This window comes from Artemia sp. Qi Xiang Cuo, chromosome 7 (assembly GCF_049724085.1).
Source record: "Artemia sp. Qi Xiang Cuo chromosome 7, ASM4972408v1, whole genome shotgun sequence".
Classification (NCBI taxonomy): domain Eukaryota; kingdom Metazoa; phylum Arthropoda; class Branchiopoda; order Anostraca; family Artemiidae; genus Artemia; species Artemia sp. Qi Xiang Cuo.
The window spans coordinates 20673277-20689455 of NC_142800.1; the positions used below are offsets into that span (position 1 = coordinate 20673277).

A 16179-nucleotide genomic window follows, 5' to 3' on the forward strand; every position below is an offset into this window, starting at 1 on the left:
TCCTCCTCCCACATTTAGGATTTCTGAGCGCATTCACTCTTTTGATTCTTCTTCTTTTAATAGTATTTTGTGTTTTTGCTCTTTTTTGTTTAAGTTAAGTTTATACCTTACATTTTTGGTAAAAATTTAACCAAGATTTTTTTCTATTAATAAAATAAATTTTATCACAGCAGGAGTCACCCAACTCTTGTCCCTCCTCTGACTTAGATTATTTTATAGTTACCCCCCCCCCATCTGAGATTTCTGAGCGCATCAACTCTTACGATTCTTCTTCTTCTAACAACCCTTTTCTGTTTCTTTTTTCTTTTTTGTTTGAGCAAAATTTCCACCCTTGCATTTCATTTAAAACTTAACAAAGATTTTTTTTTCTTTTTTTTACTAAAATAATTTTTTTAACAGAAGGAGTCACCCAACCCTTGTCCCTCCTCTGACTCAGGTTAACTTATAGTTAACCCCCTCCCCCATCTGGGATTTCTGAGCGCGTGCACTGTTACGATTTTGCTTATTCAAAAATTACTTTTATTTTTTTTTTTAGAAATATTTACACCTGGAATTTAATGTAAAACTTAACCAAGATTTTTTTTTTTTTTTTTTTGTTTTTTTTTAACAAAATAAATTAATAAACAGCAGGAGCCACCCAACTCTTGTTTCTCCCCTTACTCAGGCTAACTTATAGTTAACCCCTCCCCCATCTGAGATTTCTGAGCGCATCATACTCTTATGATTCTTGTTCTTTTAACAATCCTTTTCTGTTTCCTTTTTCTTTTTTGTTTGAGCAAAATTTATACCTTACATTTCAGGGACCGTCCGGTACCTTACATTACCGGTACCTTAACAGTTATATTTTTAATCGAGTTATAAAACCATTAATCATCCCTAAGAAACAATCTTTTTCATAATTTCATCTAGGGAAAGCTGGGACAAGCAATCCCCCAACTAATCAGTCCTTCCTTCCACGATTCAATTCCTTCTAATTTCGGTTCATCATTTCTATTTATTTACTCCAAGATTTTCTTCTGGTGTTAAGAAAATTAGATCTCTATGAGTCAAAAATAGACTTTTTTTAATTTGAGAATCACAATTAGGAAATACTTTCGGATAAATTTGTGAATTAATTATAGAAAACTAAAATAACAGCGACAGGTGCTATTCTTAAAAAGTTGAATTCTAGCCATTAATATTTTTAATAAAGTTAGGATTAGAAGGAAGACTTTCAGATGTATTGACATCAGCCGCGTACACACTTCTTTGTGGAGTATTTCAGGTCGGGTTAACAATACTTAAAAAAAAGTGCTAAAACTAAGCCAGTTAAATGTAAAATCAAAAGTATAGGACAATGTAAATACTGCAAGTTTTTCCTAGGACACGGACCCAACCCCCCCCTCCCCACGTATATCCCGTTTTGGCACTAAGACGTTTTTCTCCATGGTTCTTTGAAATTTATAAAGGTTAGATGACCAATGACTGGGGGAGGGGACTCGTTTTTCTCCCCAGTTCCCTCCCTTCCCAGAAAAAAGCCTGGCACAGCATTTTTGTTTTCTTTTTAGCACTCATGACGCAAATATAAATTTGGAAACAGGAACAAGTGAAAGATTGAAGTACCAAGAACAATGAAACCTAAACCTGATTTTACGGAATGGTCACAGTAGAAAGATATATACAGTAGAATCATTCCCTACCTCAACCATTATACAAAGCCGGACCGAGATACAAGTGCTCTGGAGAACGTTAAAACATAAGCGACATTAGATTTTTTTACGGTTAGACAAGTCAGATTTCTCTTGAACGCGAAACTTGGCTTCACCTTTGTAACACTAAATTTTAAAGAATCTAATTTTAAATTAACTTATTCCAATACATATATAAGAATCGGTAATTAGTACTGTAATATTATTATTAGATGTTTTTTAAGAAATTACAAGTAGGTTTCAAAGTCTCGAGTTGATTTCAAAGGCATTTTGAGAAATTTTCTGCCAAAATACGTGTTCCAGGTAATATACAATGAATTGTTGATGGACGAGAATATGGGAGGAGCTTTTATACGCACCAAGACTGTAGTAGCCAAATATTACTGAGTGGTGATTCTACTGTATATTATTTACATACAGTGGAAGTGGCTAAGTGCAACCGTACAATCTGTCTTATCATATCTTAAAATATCTAATAAATAAATCGATTAATCTAATAATATCTTAAAGAAAAGTAAAAACCCAGAATTCCATCTTTAATGAAAAAGGTATTTTTCATTAAATGTAAGTTGTGTCATTTATTTATTTCTTATTTATTTATTGATTTTATTTATTTATGTGATGTTATTCATCTATTTATAATTGTTATTTATTCTTGAAAGACCTTTATCAAGGTTTAATGAAAAAAAAAATTACAATTGTGCAAATTTTGGTAGTAGCTGGCGCAAAAGCGAAAAAAAAATATGGGAGAAAAATCGCCAAAAAATATGCTAAAAACATACAGCACCAAAAAGCTTAAGATTGTATAGTTTATTTTTTGAAGGTGTAGTTTTCCTTGGGACTTTACAGATTGTTAATTTTCGCATTTTAGGGACGAAACATGTTGCTAAATTTAACCAATCTTTACTTATTTATTTTCACAGTTCAACGTGGCAACACTGACGAATCTTAGAAAATGACAGCATACAGGAAATAAATAGACCTAAGGTGGGTCCCAGGGGCGAAACAGGTTTTTATTTCTATGTTCTGGTACTTTAGCCCCAAGAGACCCGGACTTAACTGTTATTAATTATTCTCCTAATCGGCTGTTAATCAGCCTATACAGCGAGAACACATCCTCCAGAAAAAGATAGTCATCATATTTCCAGGATACTTGTTCTAATGAGTTAGCGCTCAAATAAACTCATTAACACGGATAAGGAATACATAAGCCTTTACACGAGACTTTTTAATTGTCTTTCTCATACTTACAGCAGAGAAAAGGGGGGAACTATTCAATGTGAACCGACAGAGCGTAATATTTACTTACAATAAGGAACGCATTATTTTGGATCAATTCCAATAGAAGGAGTATATAACAAAAGACTTGAAATAAAATACTGGCCATTAACTTCTGCAAAGGTAGTCATTAGGTAAAATGGTTGCTTTTTCGATTGCTCTTGCATGAAAGACAATATTTATGGCATTTTTATCGCTCTGTCTGCTTCTATGGCCGTTTTCAGGGGTAGTAATGTACTAGTTTATTAAAGAGAAAGAGGACCTTTTGTGGCAAGGTAAAGATTTTTTGTTTGAAGTTTAAAATATATATTATTTATATATTATTATATATTATATATTATATATATATATATATATATATTTATATATATATATTATATATATATATATATATATATATATATATATATATATATATATATATATATATATATATATATATATATATATATATATATATATATATATATATATATATATATATATATATATATATATATATATATATATATATATATATATATATATATATATATAGAACGCAAACAAACTCTCAAAATGTAGAGTTCTTAAGGCTTAAGCCCATTCGAGGTCTTTGATATGGCCTTCTAAATGACTCATTTCTCAATACTGGGGTTTTTTATCAGCTCTAGAATATGATTTCTAGACTTGATATCTCCAGTTTTCCTTATGAACAGCTCCATAACTATTTAGGGTAGCTGTAAGAGTGTACAATTTGCTCAAGCTTTTTATACTTGCGATTTCGGGTTAGATTTCGTTTCAACGCAGTATCTCTTAATCAGGGACGACCGCTCGAGGAAGGACCTCGCCCCCCCCCCCCAAAAAAAAAACAAACTAAATTTCCCAAGCTTCAGGAGAATTTTAATTTAAATTATCAAAACAACTATTGCTGCCTCCCCCCTTCTAAAAATATCCCTGTGTACGTATCTGCTCTTAATATGATTATACGAAGTCAACACAACTAAAACTTAAAACATATAAAAACATTTTCGACCGAGTTGTTGAGAAGCCCCTGCAAGAACTTTATAAAAGTTATAGTTCAACTGATTTATTTGTAACTGTTAGCAATACTACGGTAACATTAAAAACATACAAAAATAGCATTACAAAAAAACTCAAAATTTTAAATTTTGACTCAACGCCCTGGATAATACCGTAAGTCACTTCTAGGTAAATGAACATACGAATATCGATAGAACCGTACAAATATCTATAGGGTTATTTTCGGCAGAAATCATTCGTCACACTTTTATATACATTGTGCCTTTCGAGTGCCTTTGGAATTGGTACCAGAATTCAATAGTCCGGGTCCGTTCTAGTAACGGTTTGACATGTCCCATTCCTGTACAGCGAGGGGTAAAGCAGGGCTCAGTTTCAAGTCCATTAATATTCAATAATGCACTTAGAACTGCGACGAGAAACATCCCACCCTATATTATCGATGGTCATATCCCTATTAGTCACCTGTCATATGCATATGACATACTTCTTCTTGCTGATAACCTGTCATCAATGGAAAGGGCTTTTGAGGCTCTTCAGGCTAGTTTGTCTAATATTGGCCTTGCTATTGAACCGTCAAAAACTGAGTTTATGATAGTAAACCAGAATGAAAAGACACATTCAGAATCCCCTAAAGAAGGCTCGATCACTTTTCCTAAGTCTGATTCACTAAGTATTTAGGTGCTGATTTTGATTCATCGATAAGAGCGACACGCACTATGTTTATTAGTGAGTTGAAAGAGAATCTCTGCAAATCATGTGGTTTGCTAGCAAAAGTTAAAAGGCAATTTGACAAGTATACATTGGGAAAGCTCTAGAACTCCGTGTTTGCACCACACGTGTTTTTTCTAACTCCATTTTAGGAACTTTTTTCGTCAACAGAAAAGAAACAAATTAGGGTTCAATTTTACCGGTTTGCTAAATTCTTTATTGGTATTCCTCTATGGCTCCATAACTCATACATTTGTAAAAAAAAATACCATGTCTTTGATATATCTAAGAAGTTGCAAGAATTATCGGCCCGATTTTAAAACTGTTGCAAGAAAATATCAGATTTTCCGCTTAACCATCTTCTATATACGGTGGAATAGAATTTAGTCCCCGGTCTGAGCAGTCTTTTATGTTTTGGTTGTTTTTCTCGTCAGTGGTGGTTGTCACTTTGCTGTACAGCTGATGATTTTTCGTGTTTTGTTCTTTTCTCTTTATTACTCCTCTAGTGCATTATTGTTTTAATAAAGCGAAAAAGAGTAACAAATGTGTATGTGTGGGTATATATGTATGTATGTGTATGTGTGTATGTATATGTATGTATGTATGCACGTATATGGGTGTATGTATGTGTATGTATGTATGTATATGTATGTATGTATATTAATGTATGTATATGTGTGTATGTGTGTATGTATGTATGTATGTATGTGTATGCATATTGTAAGCAGAAGTATACCCCAAGATTGCCGAGTTGTCAATGTCACCGTAACATTACTAGTGATTAATATCAAAAAAAAGCCTCTAATGTCTCATCTCGTTGTTTTTTAATGTATATTTTGCAAGCCATGAGATTTATTCTGTGAAGCATCCGATTTATTTACCTTTTGATGACCGATCTAGGAATTTATTCGACTTTCTGTTTAGCCGTTATGATATATGAATGGGTAGACCATTACGTCCAGTATTTTAATGTTGATTTAAGTTCCATCAGTTGATTTAAGTTTCCACTTGTTTGTCTTTTTTTTTTCTCGTTAGACATTCGTTAATTATTTTGTGTTTCTTTTCTCTCTTTGTTTGTACTCTTCTAGTACATTTTTAATGTATCGATAGAGGGCAAATAAAAATTATTATTATTTTCCTGCCCCCTCCCCCACAAAAAGAAGTGAAACGGTAGTTAAACAAATAATGACACTGAAAATTAAATTTTATTGTTTGAATTAGTCAAGCGAAAACTTAACCAACCATATAGGCTATATCTTAAAAATTAGGAGTTGTGCAGATTAGTAACAGCTTAAAAAAATTAAACTTAAAAAATCAAACTTAAAAGAGTCGTGGGTAAAGATAGGCTAAAAAAAATGTAAAAATATATGGGGCCAACCATCTTTGGAAGGTTTAGTTTTTTTTTGAAGATGTAGTTATCTTTGAGAATAAACAGAACGTAATTTTTTGAATTTTTTTGGAAAAATAAAACATTGTAAAACTTTCTTATTAGTTTTGTTCATTTATTTCCACGGTTCGACGTGGCAACACTGACGAAAACGAGACATTGCCCTAAAAACTTCATAATGTTGAAACAACCTAATAAATTTTGGAAAATCGGGTTTTCCAGGCATGAATAGAACTAAGACAGGTCTAGGGAGCAAAAAATGTTTTTATTTTGATGTCCTTGGTACGGTACTTTAAAAGTTGAAGAAAAGAGGAGCGACATGCAAAGAAAATTAAACTAGGATGCACTCAAGTTCAAGTATCAGGTCTCTAAAAAGAGCCAAAAAGTTAGGTAATGAGTTCTAGCATTTCTAAAAACTTCGAGACTTTAATTTATTTTCAACTTTTACGGGAGTTTTTCAAGTAAATAAAAGAAAGTGCTGACTCGAAAGCTTGAAATTAAGTTCTGTAAATGATCTGATGAGCAGAAAAGTCACGAAACTTTCGCTTTTTATGGCTTTCCTTTTAACTTCTTCTATTGAACGAATGAATAAGAGTAGTAATGCAATCTCCCTTAGACATGATAAGAAACAGTAGCAGGTGCTTTAAAACGTTATTAAGACCATTAATTCCCGTAGTTAGTAGTAGATTATATTAGCAAACTGGAGGAAAAGGGGGTTGGTTTTCACCCTAATTTCCATTAAAGACCAGGATGAATTGCAAAAAAAAAAAAAAAAATCCAGACTTACTTCCCCAAAAAAAAAATATTTTCATTGAATACTAGTCATATTGGAAAAAGCAAAAAAAAACGTAAAAAAAAAACGAAAATTTCACCTTTTTTACCTTTTCTTAAAAAATAATTTACCTTTTTTTTAACCCAGATATAATAAGAAGTAGTAGCAGGTACTTTAAAACGTTATTAAGAGCATTAATTCCCGTAGTTAGTAGCAGATTATATTTGCACACAGGAGGAAATAGGGGGGTTCATCCTTATTTCCATTAAAAACCAGGTTTTGCAAAAAGAATATGCTAAAATGTGAAAAATCAATATTTACTGTACAAAAAATGTATTTCGTTACGTACGAGTCACATTGGAAAAAGGCATAAAATCCATAAAAAAGGCAACAAATTTATCTTTTTTGACCTTTTTTTAAAAAACTACCTTTTTTGACCCCAGGCACGACAAGAAGCTGTAGCAGGTACTTTAAAACGTTATTAAGATCATTAATTCACGTAGTAAATAGCAGACTATATCTGCACACAGGAGGAGATAGGGGGTTGTGTTTACCCTAATTTCCATCAAAGACCAGGAGGTTTTGCAAAAGAACATGCTATAATGTGAAAAATCAAGATTTACTGTCAAAAAAAAATTCGTTAAGTACGAGTCACATTGGAAAAAGCCTTAAAATCCGTAAAAAAGGCTAAAAATATATGATGTGGAAAGCAAACGATTTCTGAGACAACAATGGCTAAGCATGAAAAAACAAGAAAATGAAAGGATAATGAAGAAAAACGAGATAATTAATTGGAAAAGAAGAAAAACAAAAATATTTCGGTCGAAAGATCCGCTCAGCCGGCCTCAGTAAAAAAAAAAGAAGGGGTGTCAATTTTCGAGTTTTTTCGATTTTTTTATGAAGATTTATGGTTACTTTGTGCGGTAGACTTCTATCTTTATATTTCTTTATTTTTCCACTGGCTGTGATTTTTTTTTATACGTTTTCTTGTTTTGTGACTCAGGGATTAGTTTAGAATCATTTCAATTTTTATCGGGCAGAAACGAAAATCGCGACTATTCCTATGTTTTCAAGGCGTGTTAATATATTACATATAAAACGCTTCAGTTTCATTTCTCTTTTATTTACAGTTGAGTTAAGCCCTTTTTAGAGGAGCAAAATTGTTTTTCTCCTAAATATCAAAATTTTTCATTTCATCCTGTCTTATTTTATTTATTCTCATATCATTCTTGGAGCCATCCTCATAAACAAACAGTTCAAAAAGGCGATATTCTGAGACATAAAAAAGTCGCAACGAGGGGATCATTTTCCCCCGGATGACCCACCTCATAGCTTTTGCAAATATAAGATAAGATTGAAGGGGAAAATTGTCTCTAGCGAGGCTCAATAAGGTTTAGGGGACCAGTTTCTCCATGGGCATTACTTCGATTCACTTGGGCTCAAATGGTGCAATTGACAAAAATGACATTTCCTTTAATTTGCCTAAGATGACATTTCCATCATGGGAAATGAAGGGAGTGGCATATGGATGTTATGTGCTCCGAGGTGCAAGATAACCTAATCTTATAAACGTTATACAGTATTCTTATTAAAGCCCAGGGTAATTTGGGCCTTTCTTCTTTCTTAAACGTGCATTCAAAAATATGGCTTTTCTTGATTAAATGAACAGGAAAGAAATTTGCAATGTGACCGGGGGAGGGGGTGACTGCCCCTTAAAGACCTCGGTTTGTCCCCCCCAGACCCCAGTTTGATCCCCAGTCAAAATTTAGTTTCTTCAAAAATCTTGTCAAACTGAGATAAGCCTGAATAATTCAAGCATCCAAAGAAACGGGTCAGTTTTCTTTAGTATATCTTTACCTTCATGGTACTACATAGGTAATTTTTTTTTTCCTGTCATTTTCGCTTTATTTGGGAAAATCGGCTCCAATGCCCCCCCCCCCTCACAAGGATTTTTACGAAATAATGCCAATGAAATTAAAGGATACTAATAAAAAAAAATTTAATACACTTTTCCATTTTTAATTAAAATGAAATAGAAATATATAATAACGGAAATTTTTTTTAATTAAGTCTATAAAAACACGGAAAAATATATATACTAATAAAAGCCCGAATATTTCGGCTTTCTTTTCTGGAGGCATATATCAATGGAATAAGAAAATATTCCGCAAATATAAAATATAAGGAAGTGAATAAACATAAAGGAACAGAAAAAAATAAATAAAAATGAAAGAAGCTTTTCCTACTGTTTTTTTTTTCTTTTCCCCTTTAACTGAATAGCATTATATCTCTTTACGCCATTTTCTTATTTGTATTAACTGTTATGTCTATTTATTTTCTTTTTATTTGTCGATAAAGGCTTCCAGATGCAAAGCAGAAATATAAGGTTCTTTATTCTGCAAATTACATTTTTATTCATTTTTCAACATCGGGGAGGAGGGGCAGATTTGTAGTTTTTTTGTTTTTTCAATGAAAATGCGAAAAAGGGGGTATTTTTCAATGAAAATATCAAAACAAAGTATTTTTCAAAATTTAAGGAGGAGGGAGATGCCTAGGGGGTTATCGCCTAAGGGGGTAGGTAAGTCGATTTTCGCAACTTTATAAACTCAAAATTTTTACTTCCTTTTAGTTACACGAGCAACAGCTTAAGTTAATTTAATTATTAGGTTTCGAAAGTTGCGCAGGGAAGCAACATTTCTTAGAATTCATCAGGAGTGAATTTTAGGGGTTAGGGAAGAATTAAAGGGTGGAGAATGATCACCAGTTTATTTGTATCACATGAATTAACGCACGGTGAGTTTGTAGCGGTAGTGGTCACAGTATATCTATCTGAAGCCTGCTTCACACATTGGAAACTGGGTCAAATTTTTAAACATCTTTTATTCCATATTTAAATATTTTGTATACATTGTTTTAAATGTTATGTTTCAAATGTTGATATTGTATTTTTATCCCCGATTTTTTTCTTGTAGAGAATATCAGTGGCGGATCCAGGGGAGGGGTATGGAGGAGCGCCCCCCTAAAATAGTCTCACGTAGCGTCATTGACTTAATTATCGCACGATTGTGTCAGTTAAACTTTTTCATACCGAAAGTTTTTCGGATAACCCAAATTTGCCCCCCCCCCTAAAAAAATCCTGGATCCACCCTTACAGAATACAGATGCTCATACCCTTGAAGGAGAGAAGTATTAAATATTTTGTTTAAAAATGTTCCGTATTTTCGGAAAAAATACGTTTCAAGCTCAATCCAAATTGTTCAAATTTTGACATTTTGCCAGAAGTGTTTTGTCCCTGATCAGTTTGGAACCTATAGACGTAAATGCTTGAGCCAAGAAAAGCCCACTGTATTAAAAAAAAAAAAAAAAAAAAAAAAAAAAAAAAAAAAACGATATAGATTGTGTGTGCTCCAACATATATATAGCAAGAATCATAGCCTATGTAATGAGTATGCCCCACAGATTCAAAATTTAAACATATTTTTTAAATGCCTTTCTACTCGACATTTAAATGTTTTATTTTTATTTATGTTTTATTTATGTTTTATTTTTATTGTTTGTTTTTACACATGCACAAAATATCGGTACTCAAAAGCTAATATTTGTGGTAAAGACGGCTCACAGCCTTGGAGTAGGGAGGTGTGAAATTTTCCATGGTAATCTCATTCAGCAAAAAAAAGAGACATAGATCGCGTTTGCTCCAAAATATATGTAGCGAGAATCATAGCCTAAGTAATGAGTATGCCCAAAAAATCCAAATTGAATCTTATCTTTTAAATGCCTTTCTGCTCAAGGTTTAAATGTTTATATTACATTTTGATATTTCATTTTTATTAATTGTTTTTACACATACAAAAAATATCGGTACTCAGAAGCAAATATTTGTAGTAAACACGGCTCACACCCTTGGAGGAGGGAGGTATGAAATTTTCCATGGGGATCTCATTCTGCAAAAAAAAAAGTACGTTTCAAGCCCAATCCCCTATTTCTTAACGCTGCTACGATTCTGAAAAAGTAAGATAAACATCATTTTTTGGACAGTATTTTCTTCATTATCTTAAAGAAAGCAGTTGAGTTACATAAACGAATCTTTCAAGAACACTTCAAACTGATTTTCTTAAAAGTTTAACTGACCTAGCTCAACCACTATCTTTAAAATAACCAAGAGATTGTGTCCGAAAAGAGGTTTTTACCCTAGCACCAGGGGTTCTAATTTGGGAGAGAGGGGCAATTTCCACCAATATTTTGAAAAATACCAATTTTGGTGCTGTTTTAGAATAAAAAAAAAATACCAATCCATATATTTTGAGAAAATTCCTTTCTTTTTGTATTTTTCGAAATACATCCCCCTTTCCTCCCCCTCTTTTAAAAATTCATTCCATTTCATTCCCCTCCTTGAAAAATTAATTCCCCTCCTTTAAATTCATTCCCCTCCTTTAAATTCATTCCCCTCCTTTAAATTTTTGAGAATTGTCACCACTGTCTAGCAATAAAAGCAGGAGTAGACAGCAGATAATACTTACACTGAACATTGACTCTAACATCAACCGAGTGGGCTCCCTCTGCATTAGTTCCCTCTAGTTTATAGACCCCATCGTCATCTCGTGCAGCATCAAAAATAAATAATTCATTCTCGTGAAATACAACAGTGTCTTTCTCCTTCTTATTTTCCAAAGTTCGTAAAGAAATTCCATCTTTTGACCACGAATATGTCACTTCGGATGGATTGGCTTTACATTCAATTTTCTCGGATGCATTTCCGCCTTCAACCACATCTATAACTATTCCTGTTGATGGGTAGTAAGTCGGTTTATCTGAAAAAACATATTATTAAACGAAAAATAACTATATACAAATATTTATAGACTTATCTGTAAGTTTAATATTGAAAACAGCACTATAATTTTTAGTTTCCACAAAAACTAAAAATAAAACGAAAATTAGCGATTTGTATCTCGCTTTAACGTCCATATATTTACGAAAATTATTTTTCAGGGAAATTTATGAAAAGAAGTTGTTTACAATTCGGGGAAATCCCAAAAGATTGGGTATAGTGGAAGTATTTGATCGGATGCGTGGTTAAGGCGCATCTTATCTTATTAAATTATTGTAAATATTATATATATATATATATTATATATATATATATATATATATATATATATATATATATATATATATATATATATATATATATATATATATATATATATATATATATATATATATATATATATATATATATATATATATATATATATATATATATATATATATATATATATATATATATATATATATATATATATATATATATATATATAGTTATTTAATTTATTTGCAAAAAAGACACTAGATATTTTTTCTGAAAATTCGCCAGCTACCATTTTCAGGTGTGAAAAAACAATCTACATAGGTCAAGACTTTAAGATAATTCGCTTATGGTCATCATTTTGGATCATCATATTTAAGGGTCATCATATGAATGACATCATCCCAAATACCCAGTACTGGTTTTACTTTGACGCCAAATGACGCCCAATAAACAATATTACAGTTGTTTTACGAAAGAGATATAAAAAAAAACTGTCTTTATTTTCACCGAGTGAAGCTCCACCCCCTAGTCCTTCAACTTAATATGAGTTTAACGCTATAACTGCTACATGAGTAATTAAACTAGTAGCTACTACACTGTTGCTTTAACATTAAGCTCTATAAGTTATTTACACGGTATCCGTTACTTAGGAATAGTCAGACAACCTTAGTAATCTTGGTCATTGGAATAGACAAAAATGCCTTGAAGGAACTCTTAAGAAAGTTGACACGACAAATAATTCACGATGAAAGAGTAGTATTAGAAGAGCGTGTGTCTTTCTGGAAGTTTCCCAAGTTGAAATTCAATTATTTCTTAATAGAGTTAATTACTATCTTATTACGTTGGAGATTAACAGTTAAATTCAAGTTTAAATAAGGAGGTGCGAGAAATCCTCAGGAGGAAATGAAACGCCGGAAATGTTATCGTGTTCCAAGTTCTTTATGATTCTGCTGAAATTTCTTATAAAATTACATTTTAAAAAAACAACAAATTATAAATAAATTAATAAACTTTTCCTATAAAGCCTGTCACGCTTGACCACAGCTTGAGTATCCATTTCCACTCCGCATATTTAGGTTTTCAAATAGTTTGCTTATGATGATTGTGATGATTTTAAAGGATGACTATGATGATTTATGGTGCTTTCTGACGATGACTTAAAACCTTTCGCACCAGCATAGCTTAAGACTTTACGTTACATGGGGCAATCTTTTGATGCAATTTTTATCCATAATGTTAGCAGCGTTATGCAAACTCGAGCTCTACATAGAATTTTACGTTATATAAGCTTGTCTTACGTTAAGGAAAATTCAATATATTAGCAACAATGAGCAATTAATAGACTATGAAATAGATTAATAAAAATTTTTCCTATTAAGTCTTTCACGCTTGATTACAGCTTGAATCTCCATCTCTATCCCACATTTTTAGATTCCAAATAGTATTATTATGATGACTGTGATGATTTTAAGTGATGGCTATGATGATTTTATAAATTTGTACGGTTTTTTTTATGGTTTTAAAGCCGCTTAAATTGGCTTTAAAACCATTTTCACAACTGACCCTGGATAGTCCCTGCTTAGGAACTGTAGAGGTGACTAAATAGCAAGTTGTAAGAAAGAGAACATAAATGAAGTTTTTCTATAATTCCTCGGCCAAAAAACAACGAAAAAATGAATTATACTTAAATTTCATGGGTTATCGTCCAGAAGCTGCAGAGTATATTTAGGAAGCTATAAAGTAAAAACGTTCTATGAAGTGAATATCCTTGGAGCTTTAAGAGGAACTTTTTTGAGGGCATAGATTTATTACTTCCAGATCTTTGAATGTCTACAAATTCACATATAGAGATGCTTGGATTCAAACAGGGAGACCAAGCAAAATACAAAAATAAAAACCGTTTTAAAGTGCAAAAGAAGTGGTCAAATCGTCTTCTTTTCATATTTTGGTGAAATGTGAAAATAACTTCCTTAATTCAATTGGCTGTCACGGTGTTGGTAGAATAAAATAAATACAAAAAGGTCTAAAGTGTAAAATAAGTGATCAAATCGGTTTCTGTTCATATTCTGGTCGTACCAATTAGCCATCGTACCAATTAGCTATCCAATATTTCTCTTCTAATATTGTGGCTAGTAGTTAAAATACTTTGTTATAATCTATAAAATTTATATAGCAAATTCGTACGATAGCTAATTGGTACGACCAGAATATGAACAGAAACCTATTTGATCACTTATTTTACACTTTAGACCTTTTTTTATTTATTTTATTCTACCAACACCGTGACTGCCAATTGAATTAAGGAAGTTATTTTCTTAGTAAAGTGCCAATGACGCAGTAGGTTTTAAACTATTACAGTGAGGGAAGGAGGCAGTACCCAAACTATTGTTTGAAGTAGTTTTGTTCGTTTTATGCTTGATTTTCATATTCAATTTAAGATTTACTCGTTACTCGATCAAATCAGTTTCTGTTCATTTTTTGGTGAGGTGACAAAAAAAAACTTATCTAATTCAGGAGTTGACAGAATAAGACTAAAAACAGAAAAACCGTAAACAGGTAAACGATAAGTCAAATCAATTTCTGTTCATATTTTGGTGAAATGAGAAAATAACTTACTTACTTCAATTGGCAGTCACGGTGTTGGTAGAATAAAATAAATACAAAAAGGTCTAAAGTGTAAAATAAGTGATAAAATCGGTTTCTGTTCATATTCTGGTGAGGTGACAAAAAAACTTATCTGATTCAGTTGGTAGGCACGAAGTTGATAGAATAAAACACAAATTACAGAAACCGTTATTAAATTGTAAAACAAGTGATCAAATTGTTTTTTTTTCAGATTTTGGCAAGGTAATAAAACTTATTTAATTCAGTTGGCAGTACGGAGCTGTAAGAATAAAACACATAAAATAATAACGAAAAACCGTAAGTGTGAAATGATTCAAATCGTTTTTCGATCATATTTTGTTGAAATAAAATTTTTTTATTTAATTCAGTTGGCAGTCATGGAGCTAACAGAACAAAATAAAAAAAAAATAAAAAAACCGTTTTTAAAGTGTAAAATAAGTCAAACCGTTTTCATATTTGGTGAGGCGACAAAAAATAACTTATCTAATTCAGTTGGCAGTCACGGAAAAGTGTAAAATAAGTCAAATCGTTTCATTTTCATGTTTTAAACAGATGATTTTTTTTTGTCATGGAGTCATGGAGTCAGAGTCATGGAGTTGGGAAAATAAAACAAAAAATACATAAACCGGTATTAAATTGTAAAAAAAGTTATCAAATTGTTTTTTTTTCAAATTTTGGCAAAACAAGAATATTTAATTCAGTTGGCAGTAACAGAGTTGCAAGAATAAAACATACAAAATAATAACGAAAAACCGTTAATAAAGTGTAAAATGAGTCAAATCGTTTCATTTTCATGTTATTTTTGTATGATATTTTTTTTTTTTTTTTTTTTTTTTTTTAATTAGTTGGTTAAATTGTAAAACAATTGATCAAATTGTTTTATGTTCAGATTTTGGCAAGATAATAAAACTTATTTAATTTATTTTTTATTAACGGAGGTTAAATAATAAAAAATACAAAATAATAAAGAAAACCGTTAACAGTTTAAAATGATTCAAAAAGTTTTAAGTTCTTACTGTAAATAAAATAAAAAAAAAATAATTTACTTTAGTTTGCATTAATAGCTTTTTAATAAAAAAAAAAAAAAAAGAATCAAGAAAACCATTAATAAAGTTTAAAATTATTTAAATCATTTCATTTGAATGTTCCGGTGGGATGTTTTTTGTTTTTTTTTTTAATTCAGTTTGTATGAACGGATTTGCGAGAATAAAACACAAATTACAGAAACCGTTATTAAATTGTAAAACAATTGATCAAATCGTTTTTTGTTCAAATTTTGGCAAGGTAAAAAAAACTATTTAATTGATTTGGCAATAAAGGAGTTTAAAGAATAAAACATGCAAAATAATCAAGAAAAACCAATAAAGTTTAAAATGATTCTAACCTTTTTCCGTTCATATTTTACTTAAATGAAAAAAAAAATAATTTTCTTCAGTTGCCAGTCATAAGGCTGCATAGTGCATTCCAATCCCAAAATTCAAAAAAACAAAGACCGTTAATAAAGTGTGAAATGAGTCAAATCGTTTCCGTTCATATTTTATTTAAATGAAACAAAAACTTATTTAGTTGAGTTGCCAGTCATGAGGTTGCATAGTGCATTCCAATT

At 31.3% G+C, this 16179-nt stretch overlaps 1 protein-coding gene across 1 annotated transcript in view; it reads right to left on the reverse strand.

Annotated features, from left to right (window-relative positions):
* LOC148950044 (nephrin-like) overlaps positions 1-16179 on the reverse strand; it is a 295913-nt gene that overhangs the window by 103190 nt on the left and 176544 nt on the right. The window contains exon 11 of the mRNA XM_089092085.1: positions 11377-11667. Coding sequence (XP_088948211.1) covers positions 11377-11667 — 291 coding nt within the window. The remainder of the gene's footprint in view (positions 1-11376; positions 11668-16179) is intronic.